At 41.6% G+C, this 19,120-nt stretch overlaps 1 protein-coding gene across 2 annotated transcripts; it reads right to left on the bottom strand.

Moving 5' to 3' along the window:
* Nucleotides 1–1,473: 1,473 nt before the first annotated feature.
* On the bottom strand, nt 1,474–19,018 carry sn (fascin domain-containing protein singed). 2 transcript variants are annotated; one of them, XM_017142134.3, is made up of 6 exons: nt 18,396–19,018; nt 5,312–5,592; nt 3,710–4,130; nt 3,074–3,643; nt 2,762–3,010; nt 1,474–2,664 (listed from the first exon to the last, which is right to left on the bottom strand). In XM_017142134.3, exons 2-6 carry the CDS (start codon nt 5,514–5,516, stop codon nt 2,571–2,573), a joined length of 1,539 nt encoding a protein of 512 aa, XP_016997623.1. In that variant the 5' UTR covers nt 5,517–5,592; nt 18,396–19,018; the 3' UTR covers nt 1,474–2,570. The 2 variants fall into 2 exon arrangements, with proteins under 2 accessions (XP_016997623.1, XP_070074803.1); XM_070218702.1 differs by lacking the exon at nt 18,396–19,018 and adding an exon at nt 5,633–5,776 and having other exon boundaries at nt 5,312–5,561.
* Nucleotides 19,019–19,120: the final 102 nt, after the last annotated feature.

Below are 19,120 nucleotides of genomic sequence, written 5' to 3'. Positions count from 1 at the left end.
TTTAAAATAATCAATATAATCAATGAACATAGCTTATATTATTTAGTTTGAAATGGACAAAAATCTTCAAAAAGACCTTGCCAAATAATCCTTTTTTACTATAGAAGGAGGTACATTTTAAACGGGAAAATAGATTAATCTTCAAAACGGTGTGACAAAAAAATCTTAAGACAAAACCGAAATTCTGAAATAATTTTAAGATATGTAAACACTTTCTTTTTTGGTAATTTTTTAAATAAAAATAAACACAATATGAGGAATGCTAGAACCACAGTGCGGCGGCCAGAAGAATGACAGCTACGAAACAATGTGGCAAATGTGCAGGGTTGGCTTTCGGTGGCAATGGTGGTGCCTACTTTTGCTGTCGTGGCAGAGGCTCCTGCTTCGCCCTGCCTTCTCAGGGAGGATCTGGGTTCGGGTTCGGGTCTGGGTCCTGGTCCTGGCCATTGCAGTTATGTCACATGGCTGACTTAATTCATTCATTTAGACGACGCTGACAATTGTAGGTGTCGGATGCGCGCCCTCTGTCATTTCGTTTTTGTCAACGTCGCAGCGACGCAGTGCACCAAAGGGCAGTCGGAGGAGGAGGAGGGGGAGGGGGAGGAGGTGGGATAATGGCTTGGCCCCCAATGCAGAATAGTGGGAGTGGAGAGCCATTATGGCACCGACATTGTCAATGACTGGCGAATTATTATTGCCTGACGGAGGCAGTTGGACGCCAACAAAGTGCCCGCCCACCGCCTACCGCCACGCCCCCACTGCCACCGATTGCATACATATAAGTACAGGTATATGGGTGTGTGTGTGTGCTCCATCTTGTTATGACAGTTGGCACCAATTTCCGCACACGTTGCAGGTGGCCCCGTGGCCCGTGGCAACGTGGGCGTTGCAAAGTTCCGAAGAGGGGCCAACCATTTGTCAGCCAGTCAATCAGAAGCTGGCGACCCTCAGACTTATTGCATTACGCGGCTTTCCTTTATTCCGGTTGGCCAAATTGATTGCTCTTTAATATTTACTATTGGGAATTAATTAATGTAATGTAATGTCTGAATTGGTATAAATATCCACTTGTAATATAACATACTACTTAAATAAAATATAGTTTCAGTAGCAGTACTGTTTTAATGGTATTACAAAAAACAATGGTAATGATTATCGGCGCAATTCTCGTAATAAGTTTATAAAACAAATATATTGAAATTTTAATTTAAATACTTGGCGCCATATAGAATAGCGGTTCATGCAGAGTTGCTTTGGGCGTAGAGTTGCCCACGCTTGGAAACAGTGATGCCAGATGTATGTATTTAGATTTCAAATTTAAAACTTTCCGCAAACTGTACCGTTAAACCTGACGAAGAAAAGCCATGAATTGAGAGTTTGTTTCTAAAACACTTTAACCAACTTTCATCGCGTAATACCCCCAGAACTCAATTTTAAGGCTAACAACCCCAAACCCATAATAATAATCAAGAGTCTTGTATATATGTATATATTTCATATGTATCATACAAAATTTCCATTTTAAGATTTAGCAACTAAATTGGTTTGAGTTTTTTGTTTCGATTTGAAGTGCACAAATTAAAAAAAAAAAGATTACTAATTAATTAAGAAATCGACGCAAATAAATAACAAAAAACTAATTCAATATATGCATATGTTAGATATAGTGGAGATGATTCCATTGCAAAATCGCCGTACGGAGAGATTTGATGTTTAATTTTTGACTTTGTTTTTATTACAGATTAATTTTTAAGGTTTGCTTAGTGGCTAAATTTTGTTTTGCGTATTAAAATTGCTTGCTTGGGTTTGTGGGTTTGTGGGTGTGTGGGTACATGTGGGTACGTGTGCGTGTGTGGGGTCGTGTGTATGTGTATGTGTGTGTCCGTGTGTTATCGTTTATATCAATATGTATATAAATATATAAATAAATTTATAGGAATATGTGTTGATTTATTTTTATTTTTTTTCTTTTTTCATTTATTTATGTTTTCTTGCTCTTATTTCCCTTATCTTTTTTTCCGGTTTTTTATTCCGCTAAGCTTTACGAATCAAATATGTATATTTAGGTGTATATATGATGTGCTTGTATAACCATTATGTCTTTCTTCATTTTTGCTGGCCTAGTTGCTGATATATATTTGATAAAACGGAAGGACTCGCGACAGAAGTTTCGTTTCGTAGTCTACGCTAAAAAATTTGTTTCTTGTTCTTGTTTCGTAGATATTCTCATCTCATATAAAACGTATAAAAAGCTAAATAGGTTGTTTAAAAAAAATCTCTCTTTCTATGTATACGTAGATCTTTATATATAAATATATAAGTTTTTGTTTGTTGTTGTTTAAGTTTTCATTTTCTCCATTCACTCGCATCTCTCCTTTTCTCCTTCTTTTCTCGTTTCAATGTTGCAATTGCTGTTTAGGATCTCAAATTCATTGTGCGACGACTTCTCTCGGCGCTTCAGTTGCGCGGATCGATAATTAGGGAATCCCCGCCTGGATGGGAAGTGTGTGTGTGATTGTGATACTGATGACGCGTGCAGCAGCCCGTTCGGGAGTGGGCGTGGTCCCGCCCTAGAACTCCCACTGGGTGGCCGAATCGGTGCCATCGTCCAGCAGCTTGAACGCCCCGTTCTTCGTAGCGCCCAGATACTTGCCCTGCTGCGATCTGTAAAAAGTATATATAAAACCAGCATTAGTAACAAATAATAATTCAAAATAGAAGCACAGAAGTTTCCAATTCAATTATTCCGATTTCCTCGAACCTTATGCAGATCCTGGTCGGCTCGCGAAGCTCCAGGAAGAATCCATCGCTGGGCGCATCGGCGTCCACCGAGATGCTCTCGCCCTCGATGCGCCAGTACTTGCCGCTGTGCGCCTTCAGGTGAACCAGCCCCTTTTGGGCGCGCTCCACCAGGATGGTCTCGTAGGTGGCCTTGTTGCACTCCAGCTTCAGGTTGCCGGGCGTGCGATAGCCCACGAATCCCTGCTCGCACTTCAGCACGAGAATTGGTCTGTGAATTAAAGGATAGAATCCAAATGAGTACAGAAACCGTAAGAATATATAAGCTACCAACCTATTGATCAAGTAAAAGTAGAACTTGGCTATCTCCTCGATGGACTCCGAGGTGGCGAACAGATGGCCCGAGCGCTTGGTGGCCAAGAACTTGCCGTTGTTGGCCCGGAACGACAGTGATCCGTCGCCGTGCCAAATGAGCTCGAAGAGGGCGTCGGCGCAGCGGCGATTGCCGGTGGCCTGGATGCCGCCGCCGGCCGAGAGGCACCAGTAGCGATCCTGGGTGGTGCGCAGGGCCCAGCGGTGCGCCGACCAGTCGTACTCCAGCTGGAACGTCTCGTTCTCGCCCACCTCATCCTGGTTGGCCGTCACATCGACGCCCTGCTTCACGCTCACATATCGCAAATTGAGGCCCGCGATGAACGAGGCCTGGGGCAGCGAGTCCTCCAGCGAGAAGAGCTCGTCCCGCGTCACCGACGACGAGCGCGACTTGAGTACCGCCTTGGAGCCAATGGGCGACAAGTATTGACCGCTGCGATCGCGCAGCGCCAGATGACCGCCATGATATTCGGCGCTGAACAGGCAATCCTCGTTGCAAACCACCTGCAGTTTGCCATTGGCGTTCAGATATCTAAAGGGAAATTGAGGAAATAGGTTAGATCGATAGTACTTTTTTAATTCCGATTGAACTACTCACTTGTTGTTGCACGTGTGCAGGGCATATCGACCGCCCTCCTCGGCACGAAACTCGAGCGTAAAGAGCGTATCCTCGCCCCACGGAATGTTGGCGTCCACATGGATCTCGTCCTGCGACTCGGAGAGATGGGCGAACCGCTTGCGTCCGATGGAGCGCAGATTCACCTGCGGCCGGGCAGCCAAATGTACCGTCCAGAACTCACTGGCGCCGGGCGTCTTGGCCGTGCAGACCAGTTTGTCCGGAGTGCCGCCGAGGAAATAGCCGCGCGACTCGTTCTTCAGCGCCCAGCGGCCGCTGCCGTCCTCGCTGATGCTGATCTGGAAGCGGCTGCCCGCGTCCCGCTCCTCGCTCTCGCACAGCACGTTGCCAAACTGATCGACCGAAAGGTACTTGTTCAGATGAGATCGTAAGTAGATAATACCTGGAAGGAATAGGGCGAATTTAAATCGAATTTTCATAATAATAAATGCGACTAGAAATATACAACAGCTATCGATTTCGATTCGGCTCGCTTTCCAAACATTTTGAATGCTATCATCTATTAAGCCATTTGGGAACTCTGCGCCAGGAGCCAACGCAAGCAAGAAATTTTCAATTTGGATGAGCTATTTTAATGGCCACTGCGAATACCGGCTGACTTATGGCTTTGGTATTATAGAAAATGTTTATTAATTGCCAGTGGCAACGACCAGAGTGGCGGCGAATAAAAAACCAGTTGCTGGCCAGCTTTAATTGTAATTGCTGGCCACGGACACAACGGACAGCGGACACGGACAACGGACAAGTGCAAGTCCGACTCCAAAGCCAACTCCAAATCCAATTCCAATTCCAATGCAGCCGACGCTTGATAAATGATGCCAAATTCGTGAGGCGCTTTGTTTTCTACTCTCCAGCACGTCAAATTAGTGCAACTGGAATTATATCGGCCTCTGCCAGACGGGCCCCAAATGATTTATGTTGTAAATAAAGAAAGAAAAGAAAAAGACCCCACTAACTGGCCGCGATGATAGTGATTACGGTTGGCAAATGGTTTCGACTCTGCCACTTAAGCCCCAGAGTCGTCGGGGTAACTGGTTCGAAGTAATGCCACCACCACTCCCCAGCTGAGCAAAAACAAAAAATGAAACAAAAATCACTTGCAGCCAGGGGATTAACATGCTTATCGCCAACTGCAGATAACGGGCACATGGATATTGTTTGCCATTTAAATGTTAAGGTGTGCCATCGATTAGCCAGAAACCGAATGGCCAATAGCGTGTGGAAAGCCACAGCTGTGATTGAAAATATAGAGTCTAGTAAAAATCAAGGCGAATTTCTCCTTATTTTGAATTAAAAAATCCCAAAACAACTAGAGCTTTTTTAAAGGCGACCCTGAACTGACCTATTCATATCCTATTTTATTCTATGGTGACCCCGAAACATAGTTTTCTACTCACTTTTACTGTGATTGAAAAAGATCAGTAAAAATCAAGGCGAATTTTTCCTTATTTTGAATTAAAAATTCCCACAAAACAAGAACTTTTTTAAAGGTGACCCAGACCTGACCTATTCATATCCTATTTTGTTATGTGGTGACCCCAAAGTTTATTATTTTTCACTCACTTTCACCGGTGTTCGAGGGTTCCAGCGTCCACAGCTGCTTCTTCTTCAGACTGGCGCCATTGGCGTTGAGCTTGAACCCAAAGGTCTCCGCGGTCATGTACTTGTGCTGGCCGTTGATCAGGCCGATGGTCCACCATCCCTTCTGTTGGTTCTGTGAGATGATGTCCCCGTTGCTGTGGCCCAGCTCGCAGCCCTGGCCGTTCATGGTGCTGATGGGAGCAATCTTGGGGCTGTCTCCGGATTCCGGCTTCTTTTCAGAGGAAGAACAAACTTTACTATGTCTGCAATGAAAGAGCGGGAGAGGCGGGTGAATATACTTACAGTGGCGTAGGCAAAAAGTATCAACAATATCAACATAACTGAGTCATATACAATAATCGAAAAGGTTTTAAGATTTTATACAACCAGACGTGACATTTAAGATTAAGATGAATTGATAACTTTATTTGTTGTTTTCATCAGAACAATTGTTCATAATAATTCGTCATTCAAGATTATCCTTTTGTTTTTCAACACAGAAATAAAATGAATATATTGGAGATATTATGAGAATATATTATATTATTCTCAATTCGAAATTCCATAAAAAGCAATCTTTCATTTTAATGACTAATCATAATAATGGTTCATAATAATTCAGAATACATGAAAAGGAAATGCTTGAGATATCATTAAACAATATTTAATATTTAATTTAATGACATAAGCTCTGGAGTAAAAATGATCTATCAATTTCCCCTCCTTGCCTTTTTATTCATAATAATTTTGCAATTCGATCCCCTCCCGTGACGCCACTGGGTGAAAACATTGATTATGCGTTTAATTATGTAAAACTATCCGCTTGATTGATGAACACTTTGTCGAGGGACGAAAGGGGGGGAGGGAAAAGGGGGCTGCGTGCAAGATTTATGGGTCGTCTACTCGACTCTCGACTACCACTGGCTGTCAAACAGGGTCTCCACTGTCTCGGTGTCTTTAGTGTCTTCACTGTCTGCCATGTGTGCTGCATGCATGTTGAATAGCAGTCGGTTCTCGGGAGGGAGGGGGTTTCCAGTGGGGAAGAGGAGCTCTCGGGACAGGGATCTCGATTCGACGGCCTGGCTTTGCCATTCATCCCAACAGGAAATGCAGATAACATTTGCATTACATGGCGACACATGTCGCTGATCCACAGCTCCAACTCCTTTCTGTGCCTCCCATTTTTGTTCTCCACTCTTTGTATTTTTTTCTTATTTTATTTGTATTCTCCACATCCAAGTCGGCTCCAATAAATTCAAACTCAACAGGCAGCAGTCAGCTGTCAAAGCTTCGATGACACTTCTATCGTGCCATCGATAAAACCGCATTAGATTCAATTCGTAGCAGGTGTTTGGTGGTTGGCACTCGAAAACGGGTATCAACACCTACTGGGAATTCCCGCAGATCCAATTAATAAATCTGGAGCAGAGCGACTAATCCCCGGCAATCAATTACCGGTTGGAATTAATCAGCTTTTAATGAACAAAACACACCAGCTGAAAGATAGAGTGGAGTAACACGGAGGTTTTGGATTAAAAAACTACTGTTTTTGTCACTTGTTGTCAGCTGCTTTTGTCCGCCTTAAAGAGATTTAAAATCTCGGACTAAAATAAATAAAACAATCCCCGTTACTATTAGATTAAAAGGATTTATTTTATCCTTACTTATTTTGTAAAAGTGTAAATGCCATCTTGTTGTGTTTCTCAAAACCTATCGAAATGTAAAAGAATTTTTTTAATCGAACCATTCATTAAGAAGTTATGAGAACATTTATAGTAATACTCCATTATGGAATGCAAGCAGTGCAAGCAGTCCCTTGCATTCCTTTTGTCTTACGTTAATAGTCGATAGTCGTGTTTTTACTTTCCAATTGAATCATTCAAACAACTGATCTAAAAACCGTTCCTGCAACCGTTAGCCTCTCCACTGATAACCAAGTGTTTCGAACCAGCTGCAACATTAAGGCCATTAGCAGTTGCAAAAGATAAATAAGCAGAATCATAAACGTAAACAGAATCGGAATCGGAATCAAGAACAAGAACAACTCATTAGCGTGACGCGTGCCTGCTAATCAGAGCTTATGAATCGCCGGGCCCCGGATGAGTCAACAACTCCGACCAGCCGACAATAAAAAGCCGCAGCCAGTAACGCTAAACATAAATTAAGAACATCATGAAAAAACTATAAAGAGAAAAAAGAATAAAATATATAAAAAAAAAGTATGGTAAAGCAGAGACACTAAAAAAAAAGGGAGGAGAGAAAAACAGTCACGGGGGCACAATAATCATAATAAATAAGCAGGGGAACAGAAACAGAAACGGAAAAGGCAAAAGAAACAGTTGATGGCACAAAAGGTGTGTGTGTGTGTGAGCGGCAGAGGGGGGGCAGATTTTGCATTCTAATTTCTCAAAAAGGCAAACGCAAAGGGGCGTTAAAGGAGTTGAAGACAAAAGCGTGACAGCGACTCCTACATTTCCCTGTTTTTTATTTCATTTTTCATTTCTAGGCGTTGGCTCCTGGGCAGAGAAAAAAATACATTTTCCCGAGGACGATGGCCTGGGCGTTGGCTAAAAAGCAAATCGCAGATGGCAGATTATCATCAAATAAAATGCAAACGAAAATGAAAACGAAAATCCAAATAAAAACGAATGGCCGAAAATTAAACGAAGTTTGCACAGTAAAATATAAGATCATCTTTAATCAGATACAAAATGTTATTAAAATAAGTAATTAACAAAAGTGAAGTAATGTCAAATGGATATTAGTTTTCTTGAGATGGAATGGATTTATATCTAGTATATTAGCTAGTAATTATATGGTAATAAAAAGAAAACTAATAAATAAATACCATATTTTAATATGATTTATAATGATTTATAGATCTTTTAATATTATGTTAATATTTCCTCATATCTTATTTATATTTCTTCATATCTGCGGGGTTTTCGGAGTCAACGATCGCTATATGAGCCGCGTCAGCTTAAAGCTCTTCAACTGCACAACTACACCTCTCACCTTTCGCCGCTTGTTTTTTGGCCAACTCCCTCCTCTTAACGTCTTTCGACATTTATTTTCAGGTTAAATGCAATTCGATAGGCGAAAATGTTTGGACAATTTCGCTGGAAAATTAATTATTGCCATTTACAAGACGATTTCCACACACTTGAGCAGTGCAAATCATAATTAATTATGCAAACGAGTCGAGTGTGTTGGTGGTGGGGGGTTTTCCTCGATTTTGTCAGTTTTATACGGAGGTCAGACTGCGGATCTCCGGCGAAGATACACAGAGAGACGTCCTCAAGCAATTAGACAAAGCAATGTTGGCCGGCGCAAAACACAACAGTTAGGCGGCAGGCACCGTTGCAGCAGCGGCAGCATCATCAGCTGCAACATCATCAGCTGCAACAGCGTCCCCATCATCATCATTACCATTATCATCATTATCGGGGGCCTTGGAGGCACAAGCAGCGCCAATTACTGCAAATGGAGTGCCGGGCATCGCCAAGCGGAACAAATGCAGCCACACTGCCTCCACATCCACATCCATGCCACATTATCTAGCCAAACATCCACATCCATGTTCGTGTCCATCTCGATGCCAAAAGGCCCAGAAGCTGTTGCCAAGTGGCCCTGATTCGCTCTTTGTCTGCTTTTACTACCCTGCCCTTGAAAAGGGGCTATTAACTTGGCTTTAAGGCAGGGAAAGTATTTTTTAGAGTCTGTTTAAGGGAATCATTTAAGAAATGAGCCACTATAATATCAGAAATCTATATTAGAGATATTATTGAATCTTTTTTTTTGTTGTGTTGTTTAAGGGAATATCCTAAGGCCTTTAAAGGTCGGCAAGGTTTCAAAAGAACATTTCTTTTAAATAACTAGAGCTAATGTAACAAATTTCTGTATACTAATATGTTTAACCATTATATATAAATTTGCAAAATTTCCCAATAATCGTAGGAGAATTTAGTATTAAATCCAAAGAAAATGGGGTTTTCCCAGGGTATTTCGTAGCTCGATCTTTATAGGCGACGCATCTTCTTGTCTGCTCATTATTATTCTGTTGTTGCTGTGACTTTTTCTTCTTGCTGCTCTGCTCTGCTGGCAAATCAATTAAATTACACTATCAATATCGGCGATTGAATGTTGTATGTTCCCATGTGCGATTGTGTGCGAATTTTAGCTGATGTATCTGTATCTTTTATCTTTCCCTTGATGAGTATTTCTTTGTGTGTGTGTGGCATTATTAAAACGCAATCTAATTAAATGAAATTGCACACGCACACTATGTTGTGTTTGTGTGCTCTTTTTTGTGTGTATGTGTGTTTTCTGTGTGCTTTTAGCAAATTACGAAAATGTAAAATATGATGGAAGCTTTATCGCATCCAGCGCACCTTTCACCAATTGACGTGTTGCTCTGCCCGGCTCTCCACCTCCTCTTCTTCTTTCTCCTTGCTCTTGCTCCTACTCCCCTTTCTTCTCTTCTTCCATCTCCCCCTTTTGGAACGCCCAACCTGCTTTTATTTTGCGTGTGTTTCGCTCTCATGCGTGCTCTGCCGGCGTCGCTGCCTCTGCTTCTGCCTCTGCTTCTGTGCTTTGGCTTTGGCTGGTTAATGATAACGGTAAAGCTGGCTAGCTGATAAACGCAGTCGCATTCAAACAATGCGAACAGATCTAAAATGCGAGATCTAAAAGCCGAGCTTCATTTTCGCAGCCAGGTTGCTTTTCCAGTGCAGCTGTTTGGCCGTTCAGCTGTTGCCACTTCATCTTCATCATTGTCGCTGGATCTTCTTCTTCTCCTTCTTTCACATGCAAGCACAGTGAACCCTCGAAATACAGGACTTGAAAAAACAAGGACAAGCCACAGTTTCTAGACTAAATCCTCAAATGAATTTCCATATTAGTTTAATATATAATTTTAAATAAAACAAGTAAAGAATTTCTTAACTCTTTAAACTAACTTTGAAATGTAACATCTAAAACTGGAAAACATTTAAAAATGATTGATCGATAGTTATGATTCTGATCAGTTATGATATTTAAATAGATTTATTTTCTCAGTTATTAGGATAGATCATGGTGCAATGAAATAATATTATACAATATCTATTTAAAGTGTTATATAAATTAGATTTGCCCTTGTCATCGAATGGTCTTAAAAAGTAATAAGCTTGACTCTTTCTTTATCAGCGCTCTATTTGCACAATATAGTTAAACTTGCAGCCATCACTAATGGGTGTTGCGTAAAAAAGCTAATGGCCTTTTCATCAACGAGCTTCCACTGTGGTTGGCCAATTTCCATGCTTTATATTTTTTTTTCGCCGAATTAAAGAGCTGACATGGTTTCGGCAATTTTTCTCATAAGCGCAATAATAAATCAGCGACAAAAGACCCAGACATCGATTGTGCGATTGTGGATTTTCTTTCTTTCTTTCTCTTGCTGGGGGCTCTTTTATAACATTTTATAAACAGCCTTAAATGAGGCGGACAAGGGGGGAGGGGAGGAGGGGTGGTGGGAGAAATATGCTGCAGCATACGGTATATTTTACTGTAATGCAGCAGCAAATGGAGCAGCATCGGTGTTCTAAAAATACGAACACAAGCACAGATCATCTACGCCTAACAAGACATTAACAGGGGGCCTTGAAGCCCCGGGTTCTAAAGACTCTCTTCTTCTGGCCAAAGAACTAGAAGACTGCTACAGTTAACGAGTCTCCCCTTCTCTTCTCTAAACTTAACTCACTCCACCTGTCTCTGTTGCACTTTCTTCTTTCTAGCTATCAAGTGGCAGGCAGCAAGCAGCGAGTAGTGCCCTCCCTTTCCCACTCGCCTCTGACGCACGCGCGCACGCGCTCTCAAGCGTTGCAGCATTGCATTGTGATCGTGTTCGTGTTGCGACTTTTATGGCTGTCAAGAATGCGACGCAACAGACTCAAGGAGCCAGCAAGAAATGGGGGTTCCAAAAACCCGAATACCCTTTAGATAACTGGGGCAAACTAATCGGAAATTTGAATATACTAAGGTATTTTGAAGTTGTTGTTCTAGAAACCGTTAGTTCCTTCAGAACCCCTTGAAAACTACGATGAAAATTAAGTAGCATGATCAGATCTATGAGTATTACGTGAATCTTTGAATAATTACTTAAAGTTTGTATAAATTTAAAAATTTTATTCCGTAAAACCTCAGATTTTTTTCAAATTTTAATATATTAAAATTATTTCGATAATGCGAGTATAGAGTTTTTATGAATCACTTGAATCTTTCTTAAATATGTAACTAGCCTCAATAGTTTAATCATAAAGAAAACATCTGAAAACCAGTAAGCTACCAACTTCCAACTACAAGTTACTTTATTTCAAATCTTTGAGGTCCCTGAAAATATTACAATACCCCCACTGCTTCAGGGTAGCATGGACATGGATGGCAGCGGCCCAAGTGGAGATACTCGAAAAGTGAATAGTGAATAGTGAGATGCAAAAGCGTTTACACCGCGCACACACTCTTGAGCTTGATGAGTTGCCTTGGGCCTGTTATTTATAAAACATTTTGCGGTGGTTTATTGTTTTTCCCCAGCGCAGTCGATGAAAACAAAAGAAAACAGCTTTCTTCGTGTTTTTATTTTTTATTTTTTTTTTTGGCGAATTGGAGAATTTACATGCTGCTCTCGCTTGCAGATGAAATTTCGCCAAACAGAAGAAACAGCATTTTTGCAGGCGAGAGATGAGATGGGAATCGAATCGAATAGAATCGATGGAGCGATAGAAACCATTATATGGCCATGATCAGTTACGATAATTGCGGACATGTCGTGATGGCACACATTTGTTTGCCCGCTGCTGTGCCCGCCAGCAAATTGTTACATATCCATAATGAAGCCTTACAAGAGCCACAGCGACCACAATTCAATTAACAACGAATTCAATAGCAGATCTGGTCTATAACCGGCGATCGTTTGTCACGGCAACCACTCGCACTCAACTAAAATCAACTCAACAGGTCACCTTTCCAATTGTTTTATAATTACCCACCGCAAAGCTTTTCTTTTCTCTTCTTCTTTACTTTGCCTCACTTTACACTATCTTTTGGTTTTTTTATATTTTTTTGCAGAGTTTGCATTTTAGAAAGCGCCAAAACAAGTGCAGCAATCAATTATTACGAGGCAAAAGATCGACGGCTTTAAAAGTAAAAGTCCCCAACGACGGACGACCAGACAAAAGATTAACAATTTGTTGTATTTCGGTTTTCGGCGGTTTGCCAAAAACCGTTAGAACTTAAAGTTTGGGGCCATTGTTATGCAAATTCGGGGCCCCAGATGATGATAGTGGCAAACGGCATCCCCAACGGCGCTACCTAAAAATAACAAACCGAGCTCGGATTTAACGATGTGCACAGCAAGAAAAAGGGGAGATATAATCATAAATTTATGGTAAAATTATATAAGGATCTATCTTACAGTTTACCCATCATATATGATATTCGGATATGATCTATTTGAACTTTTACTGAAATATTTCAGATCAAATTATAAAAAAACTTAAGAAAATATTTCTCTCTGTGTATTCCATCTAAACAGATACAATCCACTGCAATTTACAGTTGAAACGAGACGATCGATCGGATGGACGGCAATCAAAAAATCAAAATCAATAATGAAATGGAGTGATTTCAAATAGAGAAATCAATGAAAGCCACCAAAAAGCCAGACCAAACTGAACGAAACAAGACAAAACGGTTTTGGGTTTTGGGTTTGGGTTCGGGTTTTGGTTTTGCTTTTTCCTCTCTCTCTCTTTCTTTGGGAGATTAGAGCGAATGATGGGGGGATGGGAAATGGAGAGGGATCAAATAGACGGGGGATGGTATGGGTCTGCAATTAAGTCGAGGTTTGGTTTATTGAACGCATCTGTGTATATGAAAACATCTGTGGCATGAGATACAAATGTATCTGAGGCAAAACAGTTAACGGTCTTCTTCGTTTCGTTTGCCGCTTCGTTCGTTGTTGTGGCAACACTGAAATTACCGCTGTGCTCTCGGCGAAGCAGGTAAAATGATTTATGCGCCAATTATATATGAACGCCGACAGCAGAGAGCGCGGGAAAGTCGCTTGGAAAATCTTCGAAGCGTTCGAGCCACCGTCTACCACATTTAAGCCCCCTGCCCCACCCCCTTTGCACATTAATAATTTGTTCGCATTTTCAATACATAATAACAATGCGCATAAATATCACGGAGTCGAGCAAATTGCATAGAGCAGATGCCTCTGGCAGGCATGAAAAAATGCATTTTACCCTGGATAAATGATCAATATTTTTCCATCTTTCACAAAGAATTCCGGGCCATGGATTTAATCGAATTAAAGGGGCTGGCTTGGCGGAGGCCATTCAATTCTAATTTATTATTTATTATTATTGCCATGAATTATTCGCAGAGCTTGGGATCTGCATGTTTTAGAGAAAATAAAAAAAAAGCAGCCAAGAAGTTTATAATTTCTGTGATATCTGTACCAATATTATTCCATATTTTACAGAGAGCTAAATACTTTATGATTTAAAGATTATGCTAAGATCAAAACGGCAGAAGTACCGAAAAGTCTTAGAAAATGGTGTTCAATTTTGTTAGTTCAACTGCCTTACAAATCTTTTCGTTTTGGCTAACCTCAAACTGAACCTGAAGATGAAGTTGAAGATGAAGTCTGGGGCCAACGCCGTGGCATTTATGTCTCACTTGACAACCAGCTGGACCAGTTGCATTGGGACTCGGATTCGCATTCACACTCGCATTCGGATTCGGAGTTGCAATGGCCTCCAGTCACTGCTGCACTTCACCCAAAAGCATCTTTGGCATCTGGTTGCGGTTTTTTTTTTCAGCTCAACAAGTTTATCAGCCACTGCAACTTGCACTTGTGTGGCATGCGCCAGTGTTGCCACGCCCCCAAGTCTGGCGCCCTCTTAGTTTCCCGCCCCACAGGTAAATGCAAAAAGAAATAGATTGCACAAAATGAATTTGCGGCGACACCTCTGGGTAAAACCCCAACGCCATTTACCATTTACCACCCGTGGGTGAAAAAATTAACATAAATCGCTCAAAGACGCAAACATAGTTGGGCCTTTCAAAACATAACTATTTAGTTTTATGAGGTTGAGAACCCAAATTTTCATTTAAAAACTTTAAAGTGCCACATAAAGAAATCAAATTATTTTAAAAATATTTTTGACTATTAAAACTCTGACTAATGGAAGTAGTTTTATTTTTTACAATTTAAAAATATAAATTTGGGAAATAATAAAGGTAGTTTTATTTGTTTACTATTTTAAAATTTAAAAATATAAATTTAAGAATTTTACTCTAATTAATCCGGCTAATCAAAGAGTTCTTCTTGGGGCGCAGAAGTCAAGTTTGTTGATAATACCGCATTATATTTATGCATTTCGCTTTATCGAACGGCAGCGCTGATATGTTTGGGCCTGCGATGCCAAAAGGCCGATGAACCCGTAAAATATCAACGGCTGAAAAATCGGAAAAAGGCTGACGGCAAAGACCCGAGAGCATATCAATTATTTGTACTGCAATCGCAGGCAGGGAGAGGAATACGGAATACTGAATACGGATGGAAGTGCAGCGAAGACGCGAAGACGACAGGCGGGCGCCTTCGTAGCCCCCGTCCAAGATTTCAGAATACCATGCCCATTTGCATTGATAATGCCCACAAGTCGGGGAGTCAACGCGGGCCATTGATATATGGGCCTTAAGTGAGTTTTTTAAGTTGGCAGGAAAGGCAAAACACAAGAGGCCGTCTGAATCACAAGTAGTCGGGAAGTCGGGAGGTTGGGAAGTTGGAAACTTGGGTATTCGGGGAGGTACGGGCAGTAAGGGCGTGCCGTTGAAAGCGAAACCAGTCAAGAAGAAAAAAAACCGAAAAATAAAAGGAGTAAAGAACAAGAATAGCAATGCAAGGGGACATGACTCAGCAGCAGCAACAGATATACGGGAGTACCGACAATAAAACCTAGAAAACTTGGGGGAGTTGCTGCTGCGTTGCCCAAGAAACTAACAAAGAGCCGATATCAGACGGAACTGAAACCCTTTTGTACCCCGCAGGGATTACGATTATTGCCAGAAAACGCACAAAGAAGTGCCAACTAAATGGGAAGTAAGTAAGAGAGAGGCGATAATGAAAGGGAAATGTACTTGCAGGCGGTATAAATTTAAATAGACGGGCTGATATAAAGTTCAAGTCACACAAAGAAATTCGAGTTACATATGGAAATGCTGAGTCAAATATAAAGATTATTAAAATCCAGAAATATGGCTCATCGAAGAAATAAATGCAAAATCGAACAAAGAAATGTGAGTTAAATGCAAGAAGTGCCCCTTGGGGAATCTTTCTGCAGGGGATATAAATAGCTTATCCAGTGGCTGGCATTCCGTTCAACCCTAGACACACCCATCCCGCCCCCACCCCCTCAACATCCCTTCCAGCCCTTCCACCCCCCTTGACAATGAGTGCGTAAAGTGCGTTCAAGGACGGGCGACAGCTGCAATTGATGACAGATACAAAGGGGAAGGGGTTGGGGTTGGGGTTGGCGGTGGAAATGGGGGTGGGGAGGCGACACAAGACGGGGGTGTAATGCGAGCATATGCAGCCGAAATACAGAAACAAGTACATAGGCACACTTCCATAAATAAGCGCATACATACAGTGGCGGGCACAATTGTAGGAGGTATTTAAAAAAAAAATTCTGAAAAAATAGGTTTCAATAATACATGTTTTTATTTTAAAATCCAATTCACCTAATTTCTTTCATAGAAAAATGTCAACTGAATATTAAATAAAGTAGAAAGGTAGACTTTATAGCTTTCAAATATTTTCAATATTTAATAAAATTATTTTAAAAAAAATTTTAAATTTGGTTGTATTGAGCACACTTTTTGAGTAACTTCTTTTTTTAATATCCATTTTAATTTATCGTTCAGATATTTTTTTGGAACTACAATTTCTTATCAGAAACTACAGCTGTTTTTCATGTACTTGGTCTTCGGCAGACTGTTGCGACAATGGCTTCTGCGGGCGAAAACTTCAAGAAGCGAAAAAGTGAAGAAGCAGCTCGATGGGTGGGATGAATGAAGGTGGTGTGAGGGTGGAGATGGGGGGTTGTCATTGTCGGTGTACCTGATTTCCGGCGAGCAGCGGAAGCATTCGATTGCCATTCCACATAAGCAGCCGAAAAAGGAGCGGGGAGACTATATATTATACAAAGGTACCAATACATATATACATAAGATATGGGAGACGTTGCCATTAGCCCAAGCCAAGTCACACAAACAAAATGTGACTCAGTGGGTGGGGTTTTATGTGCTGCCAGTCTACCTTCCCACCATCACCATCCGTTTTCAGGGGAATTTCGCTCCTGGCATACTAATTGATCCCGAGAACCCAAGCGAAAAGCCGGCTAAAATGCAAAATCCTCATTGAAAATTATTGATTTGCCATTTTACTGGGGTAGGGCAGGATACAAAAGGGGGGAGTGCCGCGGTGCCAGGGGTTCTAGGGGTTCCAGGGGGTGATTGTGCAAAATGAGGCAGAAACGCACTGCGAAAACAAAAGAAATATCCATGACGTGTCGTCGTCCGTCGTTCGTCGCCCACCACGGGTCCAAAAAATGTTTGTCAAAGCCAAATTGCAATTTTCCAATTGAATGCAATTTCTGGACAAAAATAATACCCTTCTCTGTGGCAGTGGTGGTTTTGGAATTTCGGAATGCTTTTCGGATTTATTTAGAGTTTAATGGGTTTGGCAATTTATTTTATAACCAAATTTTTAGAAAAGATTATTTTGTTATTTTAAAATAGAATCAAAACTTGGTCATTGCAAAAATTACCACAGATTTTCCCTTTTCATTTAAATATGTAATTTTTCGATCCTTTAGGGCCCGTCTTTTTTCGCAGTGCATACGGACAACAGGACAAACGGAACTTGCGGACGGACAGGAGCGGAAGAGCAGACACGGATACATACACACCAAAACACCAACACCAACACGGATGGATTTGGATTGGATGCGTTTTTGAGCTTGGAAACAAAGGAACAAAAAGAAAGGAGCAGGAGAAAACGTAAACAAGGCAAGGCAAAGAGAAATAACAGTTATGTAGAAAGGGGGCGGGGCCACGAAAAGGGGGCGGTGGCACCTTGACTGCGTGTTTATGTCTGTTTATAGTTGAACTTGAATGATTGAAACAGAAAAAGCTAAAGAAACAGAAACGAGACGAGTGCAGAGCCGAAGAAATGAGAGGAGGAGGAGGACAGGGAGGAGGAGGAATGCCAATGTCAAGGCAATTAGCCAGCCGAAAGCCGGTTGGAAAAATCAGCGGCCCGGCTGAGCTGAACTGAAAAACAATGCCACAAGGTGGAGCAGCCGAAGGAGAGCTCAAAATGAAATGCTAAAGTGAAAAATGCTAAAGCAAAAGAGGCGGACGGGGCGGGGAGGGGAGTTTCGGTTTCGGAAAGACGGAGGAAAAAACAGAAAACTCAGAAAACGGGCAGCGAAGCGAACTGACAACTGCCATAGATTTTATGACTTGCAAGAGGCCCGGAGTAAAAACCGTGGCCATTGGCTTTACACCTGGAAATGGAGCAGCAGCCGGCTCTGTCTAATTTGCACAAGACGTCTGGAAGTAGAGAGGGTTGCGTGACACGAAAGGCTACTCTCTTTTTCCAATTAGGAAAAATTCTAATTAACCAAAATTAGGAATTACAAAAAAAAATGTTACCAACCTAATTTTTTATAAATAAAATGTTATCCCTAACAATTCGAGTTCGCATTTTGGTAAACTTTTTATTTTAAAAAAAGTTTGAAATTATTCGTTTCGTTTTTCGAGCAGTTGGAAAGGATTCTTTTAAAAGAACAAACTTTTTTGCTTTTTTCACTTTCAACATTTTTTAAATTTCCTGTTTTTTTTTTGACATTTGTTGAGAGCCAAGAATATATATTCCTGCGTGACACGACTTTGGGTCATCCCTAGCCTGGATGAGAGAGCCAGGGAGAGCCATCTTTGGGCAAGGAATTCCACTTACTTTCTGCCTTCGCTGTTGTTGCTGCCGCTGCCGCTGCTGATGTTGTTGCTACCGCTGCCGCTGTTGTTGTTGTTTCTCGGCGAGATCGAGATGTCACTTAGTCGCTTGTTTTATAGTATTAGTTAGTTGGTTATTATCCTGTTTTTGCGTTTTCTATTTAGCACTCTCTCGTCTCGTCTCCTTTTCGTCTGCCTTTTAGCCGGTGTTTTCTCAGTGCGTTCGTGTGCGTGTGCCTGTGTGTGTGCGTCTGCCGTCACACCCTTCACTTCGCCAATTCGAATTTCGAATATATCTAGGGATAACTGCTTCGGTTCACACTCACAATGCAAAAAAAAGTTGAAGAAAAAAACGTAAACAAATCACGGTTCGGGGCGGCTTAATTAATTTGTATTTTCCCTTTATGTTTTACCCTGCTCGAAGTCAGCAGAAGGCAATCGAACGCTTTGCTTTGTCCGGCTCTTTTTTTGGTATGGCAGAAAAGGATTTTCACGATTCGAGATTTCTGATTGCAGGTTTTTCTGAGACGAGACGCATGCGCGCACAGTAGCTTTGCCTTGCTGCGAGAGAGAGAGAGGAGAGAACGACCGCTCACGAATTGCACTCGAGTGGGAATGAAACCCGTTGCGAGCGAGGCCGCGCTATTTGTATCGCCCGCCAGAGATGCCGCTGTTGCGGTCGCGGCGGTTTTCCGCCAGATTGTCTCTGGCCGCACTGGCTGGTTTTTA

This window comes from Drosophila takahashii, chromosome X (genome assembly GCF_030179915.1).
Source record: "Drosophila takahashii strain IR98-3 E-12201 chromosome X, DtakHiC1v2, whole genome shotgun sequence".
NCBI classification, from domain to species: Eukaryota; Metazoa; Arthropoda; class Insecta; order Diptera; family Drosophilidae; genus Drosophila; species Drosophila takahashii.
The sequence above is the reverse complement of the archived record's forward strand: the minus strand, read 5'-3'. Positions and strand labels throughout refer to the sequence as shown.

Coding starts and splice junctions, on each gene's coding strand:
- sn (XM_070218702.1), bottom strand. CDS start 5,668: ATGTTGATATTGTTGATACTTTTTGCCTACGCCACT. Junction 3,644..3,709: donor CTGCACACGTGCAACAACAA/GTGAGTAGTTCA, acceptor ATTTCCCTTTAG/ATATCTGAACGCCAATGGCA. Junction 2,665..2,761: donor CCGACCAGGATCTGCATAAG/GTTCGAGGAAAT, acceptor TACTTTTTACAG/ATCGCAGCAGGGCAAGTATC.